We start from the raw sequence: 22006 nt of genomic DNA on the forward strand, positions 1-22006 counted from the left end.
ATAAAAACAGCAAGTGGATATGTGGATTATGCATGGGAGACTTACAGGAAGGATTCAATCAATTTCTTGTAGCAGCGTACAATCTTTATTAGCATTGTGACAATTGACCCAAGTGACGTATTAATTGAACATTAACAAAGGAATATACTTAATAGTTTGTATGCAAATCAGCTGGTCAGTATATCTTTTATATGTTAATACATGTGAACATAGTTTTCACACTGCAGACTTACTAAATACTGGTATTTCTTTTTTTTTCTTCATTAACTCTGACACAAACAACATTGGATAAGAGATGTGTCCAGATCTCCACTGATGCTTGGGTATGCTTGACATCTCTGCATGCAGATGATGTTCTAGAGGACCTACACATTTGTACTGCCTTGGTTTCCCAAGCGGCTTTCACCGCTGCATCACTGTTTTAAATATTGTTGTCAATGTAATTCCCTTAAGAGGAAATGGAAATTCTTTTAGTTTAGCAAAATATATTGAAACCGTGCAAATATCCTGTAGCTGATAATTTATTTGTTTGCAGTGTGCTTTCAGTAATTGTTAGCAATGCATACTATGCTTTTCTAAAAACCTCAACAAAACCAATTCACCCTAAAACCTTACTCCTAATATGACATTTCTTTTTAAAATTCCTTTTCAGACTTTCCTAGATTTGATCAGATACAGGTCTATACTCTTGGGCAATTACACTGAATGTGCCATTTTACCAAAATAATATCTTTCATCATCAATGCAATTCAAGTGTTCACAGCAAATGCATCTATAATCAGCGGCATGTTGAGAGCAAAAGGGGTTAATGCATTCGTCATTTTGTACCGCTCCTTAGAAGGGATATGAAAGTGCTTGCAAATAGGGTTTTGTAAAACAAAAAAAAAGGGCACAGTACATTGTACCAACTTCCTCTTCCTGTCTCGCAAAGTACATTATAAAAACATAATGCTGTGTCTTATATTCATGTTACTGTTCTATAGATATGTTATGTTATAACAATTTGTTAAGCTCGAACAAATACTCAAAGGTGTCTAGGCGCTGCACAGTGGGAGCAAAACAGCAAGTACAATAAAAATTATTTAGGAAAGCGCTAGGTTTTTAGGTTCTTTATGAACAGAAGCAGGTTTGGAATTGACCTGATAGAAAAGAGGAGTGAGTTGTTCCATTTCCTAGCAGCAGAGTTTACAAACAGTCTTCCTCCCCATTTTGATAGTTTGAACCTATTGACAACTAGTTTTCAGCTGCCCGTGGACCCTAAGCTTCCTCCTGTAATATTCTACTGAAATGCGTGTTTCAGGAACTGAGAGCCACCTCAGGGCCTGCTCCATCCAGAGCTTTGTGGGCAAGGCAGAGAGCTTTAAATTTGATGTGCTGCTTAACAGGCAGCCAATGGAGATGTTTAATAGCTTTTGTGACCGATTGATGTTTCGGGATTCCGGTAAGCAAACTTGCCACTCCATTTTGCAGAACCTGAAGTTTGTTGAGATGGTGCTGCTGCATGTTAAGATATAAAGCATTACAATAGTCAATTTCAGAAAGTATAAGAGCTGTGATCACAGTTTTTTGGGAGTTGTCTGGAGTGAAAGGAAAGACTTTTCTAAGCATCCTTAGGGCATGAAATGTCGAAAATGTGACCGCATTGACCTGCAATCAAAATGTCAGCTTGTTATCTATTATCACTCCCAGATTTCTGGCTTTGCACACTGGTGTAGGAAGGGAACCCAATTTTTTTGGCCAACACGACAGTGTCCATAAAGACGAGGAGTTTCCAAACACGATGACATCAGTTTTTCTGGAATTTTAGTTTTAAACAGTTCAAGGTCATTCAATTTCCTACCGCAGTCATGCGGTCGTAAAAGATGGAACCTGCTTGATAGTTTGAAGCAGACAGAGCCACCACGATTTGGGTGTCGTCTGCATAAGAGGTGAGATCCAATCTGAATGATCTAATGAGTGAGGCCAGCAGTTTAACATACATTTCATATAACGTAGGGCTGGGTGTGGAACCCTGAGGTACCCCGCATGGTATTGCGAAGGGTTTGGACACAAATGGATCCAGGGCTACAACTTGAGATATGCCAGGTAAGGAGGATTCTAGGAATTTAAGTGCCAGCCCCTCTATCCTAACAGCCCAGTGACGCTCAGCCAAGACCTTATGGTTGACGGTATTGAAGGCTGCAAATAAATCCAGGAATATAAGTGCTGCGTAGCCGCCTCTGTCAACTATGGACCTGATCTCCTTGGTTGTTTTGATTAAGGCGCTTCCAGTTCTATGACCGCTTCTAAATCCAAATTGGGTGGTGTCAAACATTTGCTGGTCAGACAGGAATATGATTATCTGAAGATTAATGGCCTTTTTAGTTACCTTGACTGGAAAAGGCAAGCGGGAGATTGGCCGATAAGTATTTGGATAATTGAATTCAGATTAGAATTTTTCAGCAAGGGCAGTATGGAAGCTTCTTTCCATATTGTGGGGAATTCTCCTAGTTCCAGTATGGAGTTGAAAATGGTATTTAGGCATGCTGCCACTGTTTCTGCAGCCTGAATTGTAAACGGCGGGCATGGGTCTTTAGGAGACCCTGATTTGATAGATCTGATGAGGAAAATAACCTATGATAAGGATGCTAAGGAGAACTTTGAGAGTTTAGGGAAAAACTCTGCTAAGGGTGATTGAAATTGAGTTACTGCACCTAGGGAAGGATATTGATTGAACTTGTTAAAAATCTGAACCACTTTATCCAAGAAGAAATTAGCCAGAGTCTCACAGAAGGTTTGGCTATTATTTGTGCTAATATTTGTGGGAGGTAAGATCAAGTTGGAAACCCTGATGAGTTGTCAGCAGCCGCTATCTTTTGCATGAAATAAGATGTTTATTCTTCAAGCAGGAGCTTTATAGTTACTCAAGCAGATTTTATATTTTTCTTTTTCTGAAAGGTCATAGCCCTTACTCCAGAGTCTCTCCTGTCTTCTACATGCCTGTTTCTGAAGCCTAAGGTTCTCAGTGAACCAGGGGGCAGAGGCAAGGTTCCTCCTAGAGCTACAATAGTTTTCAGAGGGATGGTGATAGCTATGGCCGACTGAATATATATAGTGTAGTTGGACGAGGAGTGTTTTAACTTTTTAGAGGGAGGAGGCATTCTATCTACTAGGCCTTTGTTCAGGGTCTCACCCTGTAAGCATGGGTATTAATCTTTTGCTTAAAATGTTTTCCAGGACTGGATTTTTGTTTGACTTATATGTTAAACAGAACTGCGTGGTGGTCGAACCCGGGTTAACGGAATCAGGTCTTTCCTAACTACCGAAGGGTTACTTGAGAACAGTCCATCAAATGTATGGCCAGCTATGTGAGTTGGATTCTTCACTAGTTGACACAATCCTAACCCTTTAAGTGTTTCATTTAGAATACGCGTATCGCAATCCTCAGAGGTTTCTAAGTGAAAGTTAAAATCTCCCAATAGAGTGAACTCATTGTTAGTCAATCCTTCCTCAAGAAGGGTGTCTATGTGTTGAATAAAAGTGCTCCTAGGATCCGGGGGGGCATAGGCTGGTATGCCCCGAAGACAGTTGGACCGTGAACTGAAAAGCTTCACCTCCCCATCATCCTTCTCCATTCCATTGCTCGTGTTAAGTTCTAATACAATTGTGCCAAATAAAGGTGGGTGTTAATCTATTGTTCATTGAGTGAGCTAATCAATCAGGTGATGTTTGCAACCTAGAATACCCGTCCGGTGTGGGCATGGTTCAAGCACAAATCTATTGGAGTCAAATATTTGCTGCCAGAATTGTGTCTTCTGTATTAATATACTCTTGCACATGACAATATATTATGATGAAGCAAGATGCTGAATTGTCCCAGACATGAACCACTCTCTCCTCTTACTACTTCCAGGGATTTTTCATTCCTCATTAATCGAAAACAGGTTTAAATATGGAAAAACAGCGTGTTCTACTCATATTCATTAATTTTCGTTCACAGCCGACAATGACATGACGAGGCACGGGGCAGTGTTTGACAGATTTATTCGGGCAGTTTCCGCAGCTCACAGAGTCTTAGCAGCAGCAGCTGCAAGGAAAACATATATTTTTCAGTCTGAACTTCCTCGTGCTCCTCTTTGAAACCCGCTGGAATTGCTTAGATGTCTGAACGATCTCATCTCCCAGACACTCGCACTTCACGAGCTCCGCTTGTCTTTGAGCAAGAAGTTGGGTTGACTTTTCAGCAACTGTGTGTATGAGCTCGTCAACCTAAGGGAAATAATACCATAGAAATATTATGTTAGAAATAAACATACAGGCAGCTGTATCTCTGATATCATCACCCTCAGTCAGATGAGTATGATAGAACATTTTCAGAAACACATAACAGCATTTTTGAGAATTATTTTAATGGCAGTGATGAAAAATGTTTTCAACTTGTCTAGAACCTACAATTCTGCCACTCAAAATGTATATTCGTGACATACACGTTTATATGTTGTCCTACATATTCTTGATGAATTTCAAGACAATGGCTAACACTACTGCAACCAATTCAAGCTAACCAGGGCAGGGCAAGGTCTAGGCTGATTTGGCCACTCCGATACTGAATTATTCAGAGATTGTTGACAATGTCCAGATTACTTGCTGTTAATCTTCATTACTCTTTATCCTACTTGTCTACGTTACGTGTGGTGGTTCCAACCTCCAGAGATATCAAAACTCTAGAAAATGCTGCAAATGTAAGCGCAGTCCACCCTAGTTGAAGGCTATAAGAGAGCTGGTATTTCCAGCATCCTCCTGTCTCTCTGTTGGAAAGTGGCTTATTAGTAGAGGTAAATATGCATCTACCACTGGCAATGAGGCCCCTAACGCAGTCTAGGGCTCAGAATAGGTCTCAGAAAACTATTCCCATGCTCAACCCTTGGTAGCTGGCTGCGAAAAGGCAGGCATAACTTCAGAGACAGGTATGTAAAGCATTTAAAAACACCAATTCAGTAAAAAATTTAGACACAACACACGCAAATCCAACCCCAATTTATGAAAAAATGTAGGGAACCAGAGGTATGAATTTAAAAGATTTAGCTCTATATAGCACATAGAAACCTATAGCGACTACTGGGACAGTTGGTCACGCTAGACGGGACAAAGTCTACGTTTCAGGCCTTCCTCTTGTTAGGCTTCTGTCAAAGTTTTTACTTTCCGATTTTCCTCCTGAGGTTCCTCTAAACTCTCCAACCAGTCTGGATTCGGTGAGAGTTCGCCGGCTTGCCTTTCGACGCGCTCCTGTCAAACTTATGAAAGTCACACCTCCGGAGCGTTCCAGCGGGACGAACCAAAGATCCAGGCCGGCTCATGGTTGAAGGTGGGTGGCTTGACTCTCACAGTTGGAGCCAGTCAAGTCGGTTACCTTCGGACTTAGAAACTTTTACAGAGTTTACTCCCAGGGAGCCTCAATGCTCTTCAACAGGTCGGATTCGGTGAGGGTTCTCCAGCTTGGGTTTCAACTAGCTCCTGATCAAACTCTGGAAGTTTGACCTCCGGAGCTTTTTAGCGGGATGAAGTGTTGGCCGGCTTGAGGTTGAGGGTTGCCGGCTTGGCTGACCAGGTCAAGTCGGTCCACTTATGGAGTTTTTTTTTCAAAGTTGCTCTAAACTTCTTCAGACTTCTGTAACTTCTTCCTGAAGTTCCTCTGAGGGTCTCAAAGTGTCCAAAACTTCAACTCCCACAATCCACTTGGACAAAACTCTTACAAATTCACTGGACCCACTGCAGGCTGGGGATTCTTTGTGGTGATGGTCCAGGTGAGCTCTGTTAACCTGTAGCTTGCAGGGAGTCCACCCTTTCGTCCTTTAGAAGCAAGTTAGGTCCTCAGGGCTGTGGTTCCAGATTGTTCAGCGGGCCCAGTCAGAGTGCAGGGCCTGGTTGGTGCCAAGCAAACTTCCAGCATGGACACTTCTTCTTCTGTTGCTTCAAGCAGAAGACTTGAGATGCTCTGCCCCTCTCGGATACTTATTCAGTGTTCTCTGGGGTCAATCAGGTGGGCACCCCTGTCCAACGAGGTGCAGAGCAACACCCCAAACCATGACCATTTCCTCCAAAGTGTGGCACAATGGTCTACCAGAAAGCATTCTTCTTCCAAATTAAATATGGCTGAAGTCTCAGCAGAGAGGCAAGGGCCAGCTAATCCAACCTCGAGGAGGCTCATCTCCATAGTCTCCCTCCCCCTGGATTCTGCAAATTCCTTCCTTAAGCCTGCCATTTGGCTGAATTGAGGGGGGGTGTGCATAAATGGCCATGGCTTTCTCTGCCTGTCCTCATCTTCTTTTGAAGCTCGTGGTTTACAAACCCTTCCCTTGCTCTGACATTCCTGTGCAGCAGAACCCTATCCTCTCAGGATGGCTCCTCACCCCTGATGCCACTTATCACTTCATCAAAGAAGCCTGGCTAATCCACTTAACTTTGACCAATCAGGGCAGGCCACTGGAAGGCTGAATTTTGGCTTACAGGCAAAAAATGCTTATAACTTATTTTCTGTACATGGTAGGATAAATTCAACAACAGCATATTGTTGGATTTATCAATACCATTCTCCTAAATCCTTGAATTATATTTTCTGTTGTCCTTTGCTGTATTTATTAATTAATGACGTTTTGCAAGGTTAACCTATGTGGCTGGGGATCTACAATGGGGAAAATGAAACGTCAAATTTCTCAAGCACCAGGGCCTATAAAACGCTTTTATAAGGACCCTGCTTATAACTAGAGGACCCCTCAGCCCTGGGACACCTAGGGGAGACTTTAGGGGTTTTGAATATACAAACGTTATGTAGATCCTCACTCCACAGTGCTCCTAGAACAAAGGTCGATGTTGGGAAGCACTTTACTGCAATAAGGGAAGTAAAATGTGTAATTTCACCATCTCCAAGGCATATAAAATATCTTTTATAAGGGTCCTCCTTCTAAGTACCTGACCCCCCCCCCCCACCCCTGAGACATGTAGGGGAGACCCTTGGGGTATCAAATATGCCATTATATTGTAGGTTATCAATTTTAAGTGCTTTAAACACCAAAGTCGATTTTGGGCACAATTTACATTTTAAAAGTAGTCCTGTAACCCGTGGCTGCTTTTAAACTGACCTCAGGCTTCAGCAGTGCACACAAACAAGAGCAGAAAGGGCTGCTGGCCTCTAAACAGCCATGCCCTATTAAATACTAGGGACTTAAAGGTAGTTTTAAACCCCTTTCCCTATTCTGTACTAGAGCCTTATAGGAGAGGTCATGCCAATCATAAGGGTCCCAAACCCTCAGTGTACCCTAGTGTATGTAGGTGTTTTCACTGTATTCTAAGTGTGTTTTCAGCATATCACTGGCCCTGGGCCTGGTTAGGTAGAGCTCAGGGACAGTCAGAGCCAGTTACCACCAGTACCGGTCAGTAAAAAAAAAGGGGTGTGTGCAGGGTACAGGAGGACTGTTCAACACTCTCTCAAGTACAGTCGAAGGCCAAAATAGTGAGCGAAGGTGAGCAGGATGTTATGAATAGAGAGACAACGAGTAGGGCTACGAGTAATGAAGATTACTGGTAACTCCTCTGGACTTTATCTCTACATCCCTCACTCTTGTCCCAATCATTGCTTGTGCAGTATTCCCAAGCTCAGAGATCTTCAGCAAAAAGATGAAACAAGAGCTATTGAATACAAACCCATGAACGTTTAATGCATAAACTAAACATCAAATGCAAAGATAATCATAAAACCACAATCACTGAAAAAACACATGATGTTTCACGTAAATGAGAACTCCTGAACCAAAGCTTTCTTCATCAATCGGGATTCCTTGCAAAAAACAAGCTTATGTAATGGCCACCAAAAGACAACTGGAGGTATTTCATAGCTAAAAGGAGATCCCAAAAAGGAGACACAGGACGAATAACTGGTCCGAAAAATAAACTTTTTCTAGACTCAACCAACCTACACATTACCTTTCTTGAAACAGTCCAAGACCCTCAAAAAGCTTCGGTTAAAGCTCATTTTGTCAATAAAGTGGATAGAGAAAGAGTTGGAAATCATCCCAAAACAATTGCATCAATGGAAGGAAGAGAACATTCGCCAGCAAAGATAGAATAAGCTGTTCGTTTGAAATGGAGCCCAGCGCTTAGAATGTGATTTTATAGTAGAAGGTTGATCTCTGCTTGGCAAGCCTTTTCGTTCAACCTCTTGACAGACAGGGAGAGCCTGTTCAGAGGTGGAAGAAACAAAACCTGAACGGAGAAGTCACCAGCCGAAGAACGCGAGTGGGAAGACTAGCCAGACACTAAGGGCCTCATGTAGGTAAATAAATTTTACCGGTTCTTAAATACCGAGCCGTACCGAATCGGTAAATTAGAATCGGTAAGTTATATGTAGGTAAAAATTCGGTAACAGTTACCGATTCGGTAACATTCGGTAAATACGAATCGGAATTCACCGATTCGGTAAATACCGAGGTGATAATTACCGATTCGGAAAATACCGAGGTGGTATCTACCGAATCCGAAAATACCGAGGTGGTATCTACCGAATCGGAAAATACCGAATCGGTATGTACGGATTCGGTAAATAACATCACATGACTTGACGAAACAGCTAATCCTGTGCAACGACAGCCCACCCAACCAGGAACTGCCCACACCCAGGCAGGTGTACACAATTAGCCGAAGTGGCCACACCCAGGCAGGTGTACATAATTAGCCGACCCTGGAGAGGCTTGGAGTGCAGAGGAGAGGCAGGGAGCAGTTGCATGTGCGAGCGGGAAACGAACAGCATGTCCAGCCAGAGAACACAGAAAGACGGAGGGGAAAGGAGGAGGAAGCTCAAATTCAGCCCCAAGGAACTCCAGGTGCTGGTGGAGGAGGTGGTGAAGCAGCACCAGAAGCTGTTTGGGAGGCAATCCCTGCAAGTGCCTGAGGCCGAAAAGCGCAACATATGGCTGGCCATCCAGGCGCAGGTCAATGCTGTGGGAGTGACCCACACGGACATTGAGGTCCTCAAAAAGCGCTGGTATGACCTGAGGATTGTGACCAAGAGGAAGATGGGCGACATCCAGAAGGAGGCCAGCCAGACCGGAGGTGGAACCAACAGGGCACCTGCCCTCACCGAACTGGAGGAGCTGGTGGCGGCCACAATCGAGCAAGAGAGCGTCGTGGGTCTTGGGGACGCCGACAGCTCTGCCAGAGCCGCAACACACCAAGGTAAGACGAAAGCACAGCAATGTAGCCTCCCCTACCCCTATCCCACATTCCCCATTGTGAAACGAGAATCACACTGCAGTCCACACGTGTCAGTGCAGACAGGCAATGCATTCCGGGAGATGTAGTCAGGGCAACACTAACCATGACGTAAATGTTACAGGGCAACAAGGCATGTCACGCACTCGAGGCACAAGGAGACTGAGGACAGATTGGAATGTGAAATGATTCATTGTGACGCTTGCAATGCAGCCCTTCGGGGACACTGAGCCAATGTTGTTTTTCTGTCCACAGATGTGACATCATGCAGTACAGGGCATGCTGCAGGGGAGACGGCACACCGGCCTCAAAAATCACCTCTAGCCAGCACGAGTTCAGACCAGGGAGCAGGCCCACTTGCAGCCGCACCACCAACACAGCCAGCCTCGCCGCACACAGAGCCAGCATCACCTCACCGAGAGCCAGCATCACCACAACCACAGCCAGCATCGCCACTCATGTTCGAATCACCGGCCACATCTCCGCTTGCAGGTGTGAGCATGAGGAGGCGTCCAGCAGCCAGGCTACGAGCCTTCGACACCTCGTCAGACGACAGCATGGGCCCAGAAGACCGCACCGGGCCCCAGGAAGGGAGCCATCCCACTGTGCCCCACACCTCACAGGCAGCACAGACGAGAGCAAGAGGGCGCCGCAGGTCGCGTGTCCAGAGTCCACCAGCACCCACTGACGGCCATGGTGTCTTCTTGGGGCTCGAGGGCCAAATGTTGAAGCAACAGCGCCTGCAATCAAAGGCAGTTATGTCAGTCCAGAGGCACATGCGGGTGATGAAGACAAGCTTAGTCAACATGGACACAAACATTGGCGGCATGGCTGCGGGCATTCGGGACATGTCCCAGTCAATCCAGCAGTTGTGCAGCAAATTGGATGCTGACATCGAAGCACGGCGCCGGGAACGCCAGAGAAGGGACACTACCAGCAGGGCACTCAACCGTCTGGCAACTGCGACTTCCCTACTTTGCCGGCGCTCTGTGACGATGCAGGAGGGCCTAACACAGTGCTGCAGCGACCTGTCTCGGGGGATGGTGCAGGTGACAAGTGCACTAGGGGTGCTATTGACTAGTCAGGCGTCGACAACTGCTGCAGGGGATGCTGCGGAGAGCATCGACACCAGCAGCAGCATCACACCCCCCGTCCCCGAAGCACGCAGGAGCAGCAGGCGGCTTGGGGTTGGCTCTAGTGAGGATGCACAGGCCGTGCAATCCACCACTGCAGCGCGTATGCGCAAACATTGATGTGGCCCTGCTTAGCCACTTCCCATTGGGTGACGTAACCCTGGACATACTCCTTGTATAGATGGTATATTGCCAGATTGGCCTGTTCATGTGTTCATGGCGTGGTGCCACATTAAACTACGTCATGACTTCTCACAACTCGCTGTGTCCCCTCACTTACTCAGAAATAGTTGCATGTGATCTCTGCCCGTCTCTCTCTCCCATCGATTGCAGTTGGCACTCTAGCTGCGCTGCCCTCTGGCTGGCCTGACTCATCCTCGTTGTCCTCAAAATATGTTAGTTCCACATCTGTACCTTTTTTCGTTGCAAGGTTGTGCAGCATTGCACAAGTGGCAATAATCTTGCAGCAGGTGATGGGTTTGTACTGGCGTGCGCCTCCGCTCTTGTGGAGGCAGCGGAACCTGCTCTTCAGTAGTCCAAACGTGCGCTCCACCACATTGCGTGTTGTTTTGTGGGCCACGTTGTATCGTCTCTCACTCTGGGTTGCTGGGTGTAGGTAGGGAGTGAGGATGAATGAACAGCATGCATATGCACTGTCGCCTGGATGAGTAAAAGGGAACCATCAGTTACATGCCTCTATACACTCTGATTTGCAGGTTTCAAGGGGCGTCACTGTTACTTACCCAGCAGGTATCCCTCTCCGAATTCTCCGGCACTCAGTCGTGTGTAGATCCCACTATTCTGGAAGATGTAAGAGTCGTGGGTGCTCCCAGGAAACTTTGCAACAATATCTGTGATGATGTTCCCTGCATCACAGGTCACCTGCACATTGATGGAGTGGGTGGACTTCCTGTTCCTGTAGATGTGCTCTGTATCAGCTGGTGGACAGATTGGGATGTGTGTACCATCAATACAGCCGATGACATGGGGGAACTGTGCCATGTGATAAAAGTCTGTTTTTGTTTTCTGCAGTGCAGCCTGTGTGTTTGGGAAGCTTATGTAGTGGTGCATTCTCTGCATCATGGCATCCAGGAACTTCCTGAAGAAACGGGACAGGCAACTCTGGGATACACCACCCACCGCAGCTATCACCACCTGATAACTGCCGGATGCCAGTAGATGTAGGCTGCAGAGCACCTGCACATGTGGTGGTATGGCGTGCGCCCTTCTTGTTGGCTGGTCCAGGAGTGGGTGCAGGTCCCTTATCAGGTCCATGATGGTTTCGGGGTGTAGCCTGTACCTCTCATGTATCTCTGCATCAGTCAGCTGGAATAGTGTGATGCGCTGTCTGTAGATTTGTTCCTCCCGTCGCCACACCCTCAGTCCTGCTGCCTGTAGACGTAGGCGCCTTGCAATGACGTACATGGCGGCCATGTTGTCCACGCTGTTGCATTTTGGGATTGCTTATGTGCATTGTTGATGGTTACCACCTGCTTTCAATCCGTGTTAATTACCGACTCTTATTTACCGATTTTCCTGGATTTCTTAATTACCGACTGCTCCTACATGTCATTTTAAATTTTTACCACTTCATATTTACCACTTCATATTTACCGATTCGTTAATTATGTATTCGGTAAATATGAATCGGTATTTTAGAATTCGGTAACTATGAATCGGTATTTACCGCCTCATATTTACCGAAAAGTGGTTTTTGGACTCCTACATCTCACTTGTCTGGATACCGGTCGGTAACGGCATATTTACCGAAAATCGGCCGTTACCGACCGGTATTTCGCTACCTACATGAGGCCCAAAGTGAGTAAACTATAACTTTTGTGGCTGAACAGAGCCACCACAATGAATTCTGCTCCTGAATTCTGTACATCAATTTAATTAATGGAGGAAATGGTGGGAATGTCGACAGCACCATCTTGGGTCACTTCACTGATAACGCATCCACCATCATTTACCTTCCTCTGGACTGCTGGTGCAAAATATATGAAGTTGAGCATTGCTCTTTGGTGCAAAAGGACTCGGAAATGCAGTGGTTAATCTCATGTATACCTGGAATGTAGCAGGAGGCACAGCAAGTACTGTGATAGGGAGAACCTGGTCAACTGATCTAGCTGAACCTAGTCCTGTTTCTTGATGTGAACAGCTGAGAGGGATGAAAGTGATGCTTTGGCCTAAGGTCTTATTTGAAATGCCACTGCATTCAACGATTTGGAGTGAGTCCTTTCTTGGTGATTTATGTAGGCCACTGACAAAGTATTGTTGATTCTCATTAGTACATTTCATTATTGAACATGCGACTGAAAATGTTGAAAGCCTCGAAAAACTGCTATTAACTCCCTCCAAATAAAAGACGGATCAAGAACCATCAGGCTTGACATGTCATAGAATTCAATGTTGCTCCCCACACAGGGAGCTGGCATCTGTTGTTAACATCAATGGTATCCTTGGAAACATTGTCAAACCTTCAGAATGTGTTGTCGATTCCAACCACCACTGAAGGGCCGACTGTTTTTTATGATGTTAATGGATCCACTGTTTACATTGATTGAGAGGCCAGCTGCCAATGTTTCTGAAGATTTAACAAAAATGGATGAAGAAGTAGTCTGACACAAGGATCTGTAAAGCCACATGCCAATATGTGACATTGGATTTAGCATCTTCTTCCTTTCTGGCTCTTCCGAAGAGAGGTGATTATATGAACAGTAAATGATTTGCTTCTATCAATCAGTTCTGTTTTGGAGGTTTAGACTCATTAGATCCATTAGTCAGCCTGGGACCGAGGAAGATTATTGAATAGTTCCTTTCAGTCTTTCTGGAATTGAACCAGGACTCACAGCTTGCTTCTCCACAAGAAGAGCTATCTTTTGTTTCATTGCCTCCCTATGATGAGACAGTTCAGCCAAGGAGTGGCTATGGTTCCCTAATCTGGAGGAAGAGATAGAAACTCTGGGAAACAGTCTTTATAACGCGGGTAGAGTCACACGTGATGTTTCCCCAAAAAGCGCAACCACGCTTGACTTAACCACGCATATGCCTGGTTAAGGCAGTGTGCGGTCTAGATGTCTGGATAGGGAACACCAGGAACAGAAAGCATCAGGACAGAAAGCTTGACTTGGACAGGAAAAAGGGGCTGGTGCTGGCTTTGAGGGGGTAGGGGAGTATTTTTAGGGGTGTGGAAGTTTTTAGGGCTCAGGTTGTTTATAGGGCAGGGGCCAGGGTTTTAGGGCTCAGAGCAGGGGGTCAGGATAGTTTTAGGTTTTAGGGGTGGGGGCAGTTTATACAGCTCAAGGGGGGTTGGATTGTTTATAGGGCAGAGGCCAGGGCTTTAGATCTCAGGGTGGAGGGGCTGGGGTGTGGCATTTAACAAACATGCCTTTACCAGTCAGGCCTTTACTACAAAATAGCTTGGCAAAGGGCATGCATGGTAAAGGAATGTGTTGTTCAGACGCATTCATTGTAGAGGCAGGCGTGGTTTACCCAGACATGCCTCTGTCATACAGCCAGAAACTCTATCTTGTATCCTCTTCCGATGACTTCTAGTGCAGATGCCTTTGAAATAGATTTTTTCTTTTTTCCCATTCTTCCAGAAAAGGTTTAACCCTGCCTCCATTAAAAAACTTGGGGCCAGTGCCTGCCTTGAAACTTGGCATAGCCAGAATTAAGCATTCTTCCAAGGAGAACTCTGCTTTTGTATATGGGAAAATCAGGTAGAGAAACCTTTACCTTCCACATTATTGGACAACTGTATTGACTGCTAACTTCAGGGTGGCTGATGAAAAGAAGTCTTTCACTTAGAAGATCACGATTTTACTGGAGACATCCAAAGGAATAAGAGTGTTTTCTCTCTTTGAAAAGACAATGCATGTTACCTTCTATTTCTGTGTCAAAATGGCGAACCCCATAAAACAGCATGAACGAGGAAGTGGATTTCTGGGCTACCAGTTTACATAAGCCTATCCCCGTTGAGCTGCACGGTAGGCAGCACCCTGTTTGTTTTAGAAATTGTCCTTTTGTCTTTTCTAGTGACGTCCCTCGTTTTTCAAAGGGTTTGAATTGTTTAGTCACTATTGTTCTAATTTTCAAGTTTGTTGTCCAGTGTCTCAATTTGGTAATACTGAAATTGAATTTGTTTGCTCACTTTAAACACACTTTTTCAATTCTCTAGTGATCCATCTTGTCCTTTGTCATATAGGTCTGCAAAGTAATCTACACTTTTCATCTTGGAACTGTATGTAATTCGTGCCTTAACATATTAGTGTGAAATATACTTTCTCCTTCTTGCTACTGTTTGTAATTTGTGCCTTCATTTGTTGGTTTGAAATCTGCATGACAATGGATAGGTATCATCAGCTCCTTGGTTTGTGCCAAAATACCACATTTCTAAAGCTCTGCTAGTGATCTGGCTGAATTACTGTGTCTGTGGTCTTTTGCTGACTTCAGCAGCCAAAACACTTCCCATATTGTTCTACCGCTCTCCCCATAGGTACCCAGTGGCTGCCATCAGGGACATTTGAAATTCCTACTTGTGAGGTTCTATAACAGTTTCTAAAATCTGGAAAGCCCAGTCCTCCCCAAACCCATATGTAATTAGCACTTTTCATGGGTTTATTGCTCATTTTCCTTGCCACACAATGACCAATAGCTATTGCTGCAACCTTCTAAATGACCTCCCCATCTTAATCAGGAGTGCTTGTAATAAACAAATGAGCCTTGTTACTATTATCATTTTATTTGCGGGTATTCTCTTTAACCATAACCTGTGATTTCCCACTAATCACGGATTTGAGGTCTTCCCACAAGATACCTCATGATGTCTCCAGCTTGTCGGTAGTCTCCCCTTAATCTTGAATAGTTGTGTAGCTATTTCTACCCGTTGCTTCTTATAGTAGATAGCGCCAAAGACTCAATCTTCTATCCCTTGGAGCTTTGTCTATCCCATTTACGTTTACCTCAAGAGGGGGTGTGGTATGATACTTCATGGAGGGACTGGGGAGTGCATGCCTCTCACTGTCCTTCTCATACATACCTAAGAGATGTGAGGCCAGGATATCCCCAAATTTGTTAACATTCTGCCACCAGGACATCGCTTCCCGAAACCTTACTTCTGGCTTCTGGGCATATATTTTATTGGATCTAGTATCTCAGGTGTGAAAATTGGTTAGGGAGCCTCCAATCATGCCCAGAATGGTAGTGACCTTGGGAGGGATAAGGAAACTTATCTTGGTGGACTAAAAACTATTGTAATAAACTGTAAATGGACCTGGGATATCAAGACCGTAGTCCTACACTTGCCCCTCAAGTCTTGCAATTGCTGGGACATCTGCAGAAACCCTCTGTGGTTCTATCAGTCTAGTAAGCATTCAGCTCAATCTCTCACCCTCTTTGTACTGCCTAGCTGAGGTGTACTTGCACTTAAATGTGACCTCCTGTTCAGCTACTTCCAAAATTGTGCCAGATTTCCCTCTAAATGTTCTTGCATGGGTTTTCCTTGGTGCAAGCCTCATCCGGCTGCTCACTAATTTCCCTTTCTAATTTCATGAAATGGTCACATAGGAACCTCAATACTTCAGCATATTTAGACATGCAAATCCCCAAGATATACCTTAAATGCTTCCCAGGTCATGCTAGCATTGTTAAAGGCCCCTACATTCATGTCTAACTATTATAAATCAGCTGTGGTATATTGGTCTTAAACCCTGCATTGAATAGCAACTATAAGACTCTCTTGTCCAGCCAACTATTGTAGACCAAGGTCTACAATAGTTGGCTGGGCAAGAGAGTCTTACAGACAGGTTGATCAGTGAGTGATCTGATAGCGAACAACACTAAATAGAGACATCTGTGATTTATCGGCATAAGGTGCTAGATATCAGCTCCTCGTTAGAAGGAAGAAGTGTGTACCATGGAGTAAAATATTGCACCTGTCCCTGTCTTTGAGTCTCCACATATCCAGTAGCTCACATTGTTGTACTATGTGGTGCAGTGTTTTAGCACAGATGGTGTATGCATTTCTAACCAATGATTTGTCTAAAGTAGGGTCCAGTATTGCATTGAAGTCACTCCCCTATATCATGGCATTAAGGTCAGTGGACACCTTCAAGTGGGGCACTTCCTTGTAAAAGGCTAGATTGTCAAAACAAGGACCTTGTGTATTAACTATAGTCAGATGTGTGTCATAAACCCTGTGGTATGAGGGAGCGTACGTTTGAGTCTGAGATGGTACTCAAGTATAAAGGTTATTCCCTTCCAGCTCATGATGGCAACCCCGGGGTGAAGGTACTGTATGATGAAAAGTATTTATGGGCACCCCACTGCTGTTAGTTCTTTGTTTAAAGTGTGTTTCTTGTATAAATGCAATAGTTATATTGTGTCTGTTCTTTGTTCAGGCCTCACAAAGTCACGAACATTAGTTTGATTCTAGGAATTTGTCTGTCAACACTCATAGATGCCTGGGAAAGGCCAAAATTACCCCCATGAAGTTCTACCCTCTTGTCGCATCATACTACGTGTCATCAGGTTCTGGTTCATCAGTAACATTTTATACAGATGTCAATGTAAAACATCTTCTCAAATGTCTCCCCACCCACTCTGACCACCTCAAATATCAGTATACCCCATCTTCCCTACTCCACCCCATGTAACAAACCACCTGCCCACCTATTCCAGATAGGGCCAACAGGATCCAGTATCCAAATGGTATGTAAGACCAATACAAACTCGTCCTAGGAGCTAAAGATGAGTTGCAAGCTGAAACTCGCATTGGTCCCAAGATCCTGCACTTACACGATCTGCTGTGCCCTGCATATATGAACAATAATACCCAACCATAAGCAAAGAGGGGATTTATACCCATTCTATCCCCACAGCAGTCATATGTCACCATGTGAAAGTACCTTTGTAAGTATTTCCAGAGCATAAGGGCTTCTGGGTGCCCACTCTCCCTACTAGTTCCAACAGCAATTTAGTATGAGAGTATAATGCAGGGCCAAGGGGTTTAAACCCGTTAGTATATACCAAAGTTGTATTGGATAATAATAAAAATCACTCCTGCTTGTTGCCTCTTCCGCTAAGTGGCTTTTAGTTCTGTTTGATCGCTCCCTCCTACAGTGTTTTTTAATTAATGCGACAGCAACCTTTGAGTCTTTGCAAATATGTGCTTTGTTCTTTGTGAAAATCTCAAGTAATGCTAAATATAGCGTAACATATTGAAGATTCAGGTGGTGCAGTTGCCTTTTTATGTTAGTGAAGTCCCTCCTAACATCCTGGAACATCACAGTAAAGCCCGGAGAAATTGCAAGTCTCATGCTTTTGTAGTTCTGATCATTTGTCTCCTTGCCAAGTGCAAGATTGTGTCCCTGTCAATGTATGTAAGGAGATGAGCTTTAATCAGATGTGGAGAAGCTCCAGGCACCAGCCTACATGCCACGGCCCTTTCCAACATGAATATGTTTTTTCAGTTGGGTCTTGACAAATAGATCTGTTGACAGTTGCTCTATGTAGGGTTTCATCATGCTTGTATTTGTCCGTTTGGGGTAGCCTGTGAGTCGTAAGATATTCCACTGGGATCAAGCTTCATGGTTTTCATTTTTCACCTGAATTACTTCTAGCACCCTCTGCATTTTCAGCAGCATTTCACCACTAATGTTCACTTCATTTTCCGCTTCTGGGATGCGTCTCTACACCATATGAAATCTGGTTGCATACTTTTCAAGTTTCTCATTTACGCAGTCCTCGCAGTTGGTGAGCAAGTTAATATTGCCGTCAATGAATTTCAGGATTTTGATCATTTTCATCAACAGCTCTTACATGTCTGGATCGTCTCCAGTATTTTGGATCAAAACAAGTGCAAGTCATTCAAATGCCTGTTCTTTGTTTTCAAATCAAATGAGATTTTGATATTTTAGCTCACTTTTGCCAGTTGTGTGACTCTAAACTAAGTTGCTCCACATCTGATCTTCCCAGGCCAGCAGTGTTCTTGCTACATGGGGAATGTCCAGCGCTGTGTGCAAATATTTTGTAAGCTCACTCATCATTCCCCAGGGGATCATCTAGTACCAAGGTGTCTGTTGTCATCCATCTCAGGTGTTGGTCAATTGTTTTCCAAGGCTGAGCCACATGTCCAGCAAATTACACATTAGCAGGGGCTCCAGGGACTCTTACTCTCACCACTGCAGGTCCATGCATTGGCTCACCAGGTAGGCTCATGCACCCCTTGTTGTCAGATACACCATTCAGGGGGTTCAGTACCCCAGGCACAGCCCTCTCGATTATACAAAGAAGCCCACTGCCAGTCTGGGCATCTCACAAGGGAACTCTGATCACCTAGTGTACTGGTGTAAACAGTCCACCTCAGGATCTGAGCCTGGGCTTGCCTTTGAGCCCCTGCTAGTGCCGCTCTTGGCACCTGTAGAACATAGGCCTGGTTAGGGGACAAGCCACACAGGGAGGTGAGCAGAACCTCCCTCTTAAAGCCACGCTGTCAGCCTCAAAGTCAACATTTTCCGACAGGCCCTACCAATCTGTCTTCTCACGAATGCAGCTCCCATAGACTTACAGCTCTACGTTTCTTACAATGGCCATCACCTTCGAAAGCACAGTGCGTTATGGGGCCAGATGGCCAGTCACTGATGTCTAATTTGGCAGGATTGAGGATGTTTTTGCTATAGAGTATTTGCTGCTCCGGGAGCCTGATCAGAATGCAGACATCTTGGCACCCGGCTCTCCAGTGTCCCGTCAGATTAGATTCCATGACATTCCGCTACGACAACCCTGATGGTAATGCAGTTACTTGTCAATGAACTCCACACTGTTTGCTTTTTAAGACTTTGACTCAGACTCTTCTGGGTCAAACCGAAGTTTGTGTGTCCCTGTGTGTTTTTTTTGATCTTTGATGCAACTCCAATGGTTGTTCTTTGGATAAAAGATGCAAAGAAATGGTATTCATCTTTGATGGTATTTTCTTGCATTGCAGTTTGTGCTTTTGCTAGTATTTCTTCTGGGGCGTGGCATTAGTGTTGATGCAATATGTGGTACCTCTTGCACCAGGGCCCACATGTGAGTTTGTTGTAGGAATTATATCTCATTTTGTGGGAGTCAGTAGCACAATCCTTTGACACTGCTTCATCTGGTGCTAGAGCTGCAAACCTTTCAGTTTAAAGGATACTTGCACACTTGTGCAGAGCAATCTCATCAGGGCATGCTTCTGTCAATCTACTTGACCCCTCAATCAAATTCTCCACACTCAGCACACCAGCCCTTGTCCTGAGGAGACCCCCCTAAGTTATAATAGGTCGAAACACATTGACATAAGTCTCTCAAGGTAAACAGGTCTAAAACCTCCCCACAAAAATCATCCACGCCATAGGGACACCTTACCAAATATAATAATTAAAGGTCGCCCTTCACAAGCAACCCAGCGGCCCCTCCCTCAACTTTAGGCCATTAATACTGGGGTCTAAATAAATAGTCTTTAAACAGTTAAAATTGCAGTATCACTTGTGCTACAAAACGTAGGACTGATGCATATAGTTTATCGTACATAGCAGATGCTATATATAAATGGATAGAACCTGTTTTTAATACTCGCATTTCCTTCACCTTGATCAGTTTCATCACTTACACTGGTGAAGGATACCTCTATCCTTTTCTCATTACCTTACCATTGATTATTTGTCGTCATTGCTGAATATTTTGTTTCAAGAACCTTGTACATAATATATTTTGCCTACATATATTCAGTATGTTTTTTGGAACATTGCAAATAATGAAAGCACGCTACGGTAAACAGAAAGTAGAAATGCAATTATTTGATGCAAATATTGAATGTATGTGATATGTCCACTTAAGACAATGGAACTCATCTCATTTTGATAAAAAATTATTCATCAAACTCTAGCAGAATTGGAATACTCACTATCTCATGTTTCAGAGGTCCTAAGCCTGGGGGGCGTGGCTAGCGCCCGGGGAGAATGGCGGCGCCGGCGTGAGGGCTCCGCCCGAGACGGAGCGCATTGGCGGTTCGCGTGTCCTACACGAACCTTGAAGGGTAGCCTCCGGTGCCTGAGGATGTCGGGAGTGCCCTGAATCCACTTCAGCCGCTGGGGCGGTATCATTTCTAACGTTGCTGCTCCTCTTAGTTTCGGTCGCGGCTCGGCAACAGCCGCGGCCGCCATTTTGTTTATGCAGAATCAGATTCTCTTCAGTAACGCGCTTCACCGCGCATTGGCATTCCGATATCTGGATGAATACATAATGCTTCCAGCTTTACCAGTGACGCGGATGGCATACTCTGGCATGTTTTTTAGGTGACTTTCTTACCAAGTTATGGCTCTTCTGTGACTAAATGGTTATTTCCTACCCTCCTCAAGCTTGGCAGCCATTTTAAGAATTCACTTTGCTTTTCTCAAGTTCCTGATATTTTCTGGTCCCTGGCCTGGCATTTCTACCCGTCAACTCCTTTTATCTGCCTCTTTTATTTTTATTTCTTTGCGCTCTTGGAATCCTGCGAAACGTCTGCTCTGCTTCAAGCTGTATTGTGTGCTCCCAGTGACCTGGTACTTTATAGTCGCGTCGATGGCTGAGTGTTCCACCAAAGTCCATAAGCGTAATTATATTAAGAACTCCAAGCTTTTTACAGAACTGGCCCATCTAGAAGCTTCTCAGTCCCTTACCTCCACTGAGATGACGACGCATATGGAACCCTCCTCGCAGCCTTCCGCGAAAACCATGCCTAAGAGGTTGAAAAAAGATCCACCTTCGCCTCCCAAGTCCTCTTCGACTATCTCGATGGAGTTACTTCTTGATGAGATACGGGCCTTGCGTCCTTTTATGGAGGAAACCAACGCCAAACTGCAGGTTCTTACTGACAGTTGGACTATGATGGATGAAAGAGTGTCGTCAGTGGAACGTGATGTGTCCTCCCTTCAAGACTCTGCTGCCAAGGTTACCCATCTACATGCGCAAGTCTCCTCTCTCCAGCAGCAGGTGGAGGACTTGGAAAATCGAAACAGACGCAACAATCTTCGCCTTTACGGCCTGGTGGAAGGTTGCGAGGGGAATGACTCTATCAATTTTTTCAAGTCCTTTCTTCCCAAGCTTTTGCACCTGCCCGAGGACACCACACTAAATATCCAGCGTGCCCACAGGCTTGGGCGAGTTCCTTCTTCTCCTTCTGCGCAAGCAAAGCCCAGAGGTGTAATAATGTATTTCCTGGAATACACAGATCTACTGAAAGTTCTCTCCGCAGCTAGAGCCTTTCCTCGTCTCACATGGTCGGGCTCTACTCTATTTTTCGCGCAAGATTATGCCAAAGCCACTGCAACTCGCCGTAAGGCCTTCTTGGACATGAGACCTGACCTTCGCTCCATTGGCGCCAGATACGGTCTCTTCCATCCCTGCTTATTCAAAGTCACCTATAATAATAAAACTACGACATATGAAGAACCCACACGACTTCGGAGCTTCCTGAACTCTTGCGGCCAGACCAATATGGAGCTCTCTGAACCCTCCTCTTCTCACCCACCGTGACTTTCTCTGAAGTTGTATCACAACATCCCAGTTGTGCTTGCTTGTTGATTTTTTCTAACTCAAATGTTCTCTGACATATATATTCT

General features: G+C 44.8%; 1 protein-coding gene across 1 annotated transcript in view; it reads right to left on the bottom strand.

Moving 5' to 3' along the window:
- Positions 1-4006: 4006 nt before the first annotated feature.
- The window catches only part of C9H3orf49 (chromosome 9 C3orf49 homolog), a 90079-nt gene continuing 72079 nt past the window's right edge, over positions 4007-22006 (bottom strand). The window contains exon 5 of the mRNA XM_085624704.1: positions 4007-4248. Within this exon, the coding sequence (XP_085480830.1) occupies positions 4054-4248 (195 nt within the window). The 3' untranslated portion in view covers positions 4007-4053. The remainder of the gene's footprint in view (positions 4249-22006) is intronic.

This window comes from Triturus cristatus, chromosome 9, assembly GCF_964204655.1.
Source record: "Triturus cristatus chromosome 9, aTriCri1.1, whole genome shotgun sequence".
Classification (NCBI taxonomy): Eukaryota; Metazoa; Chordata; class Amphibia; order Caudata; family Salamandridae; genus Triturus; species Triturus cristatus.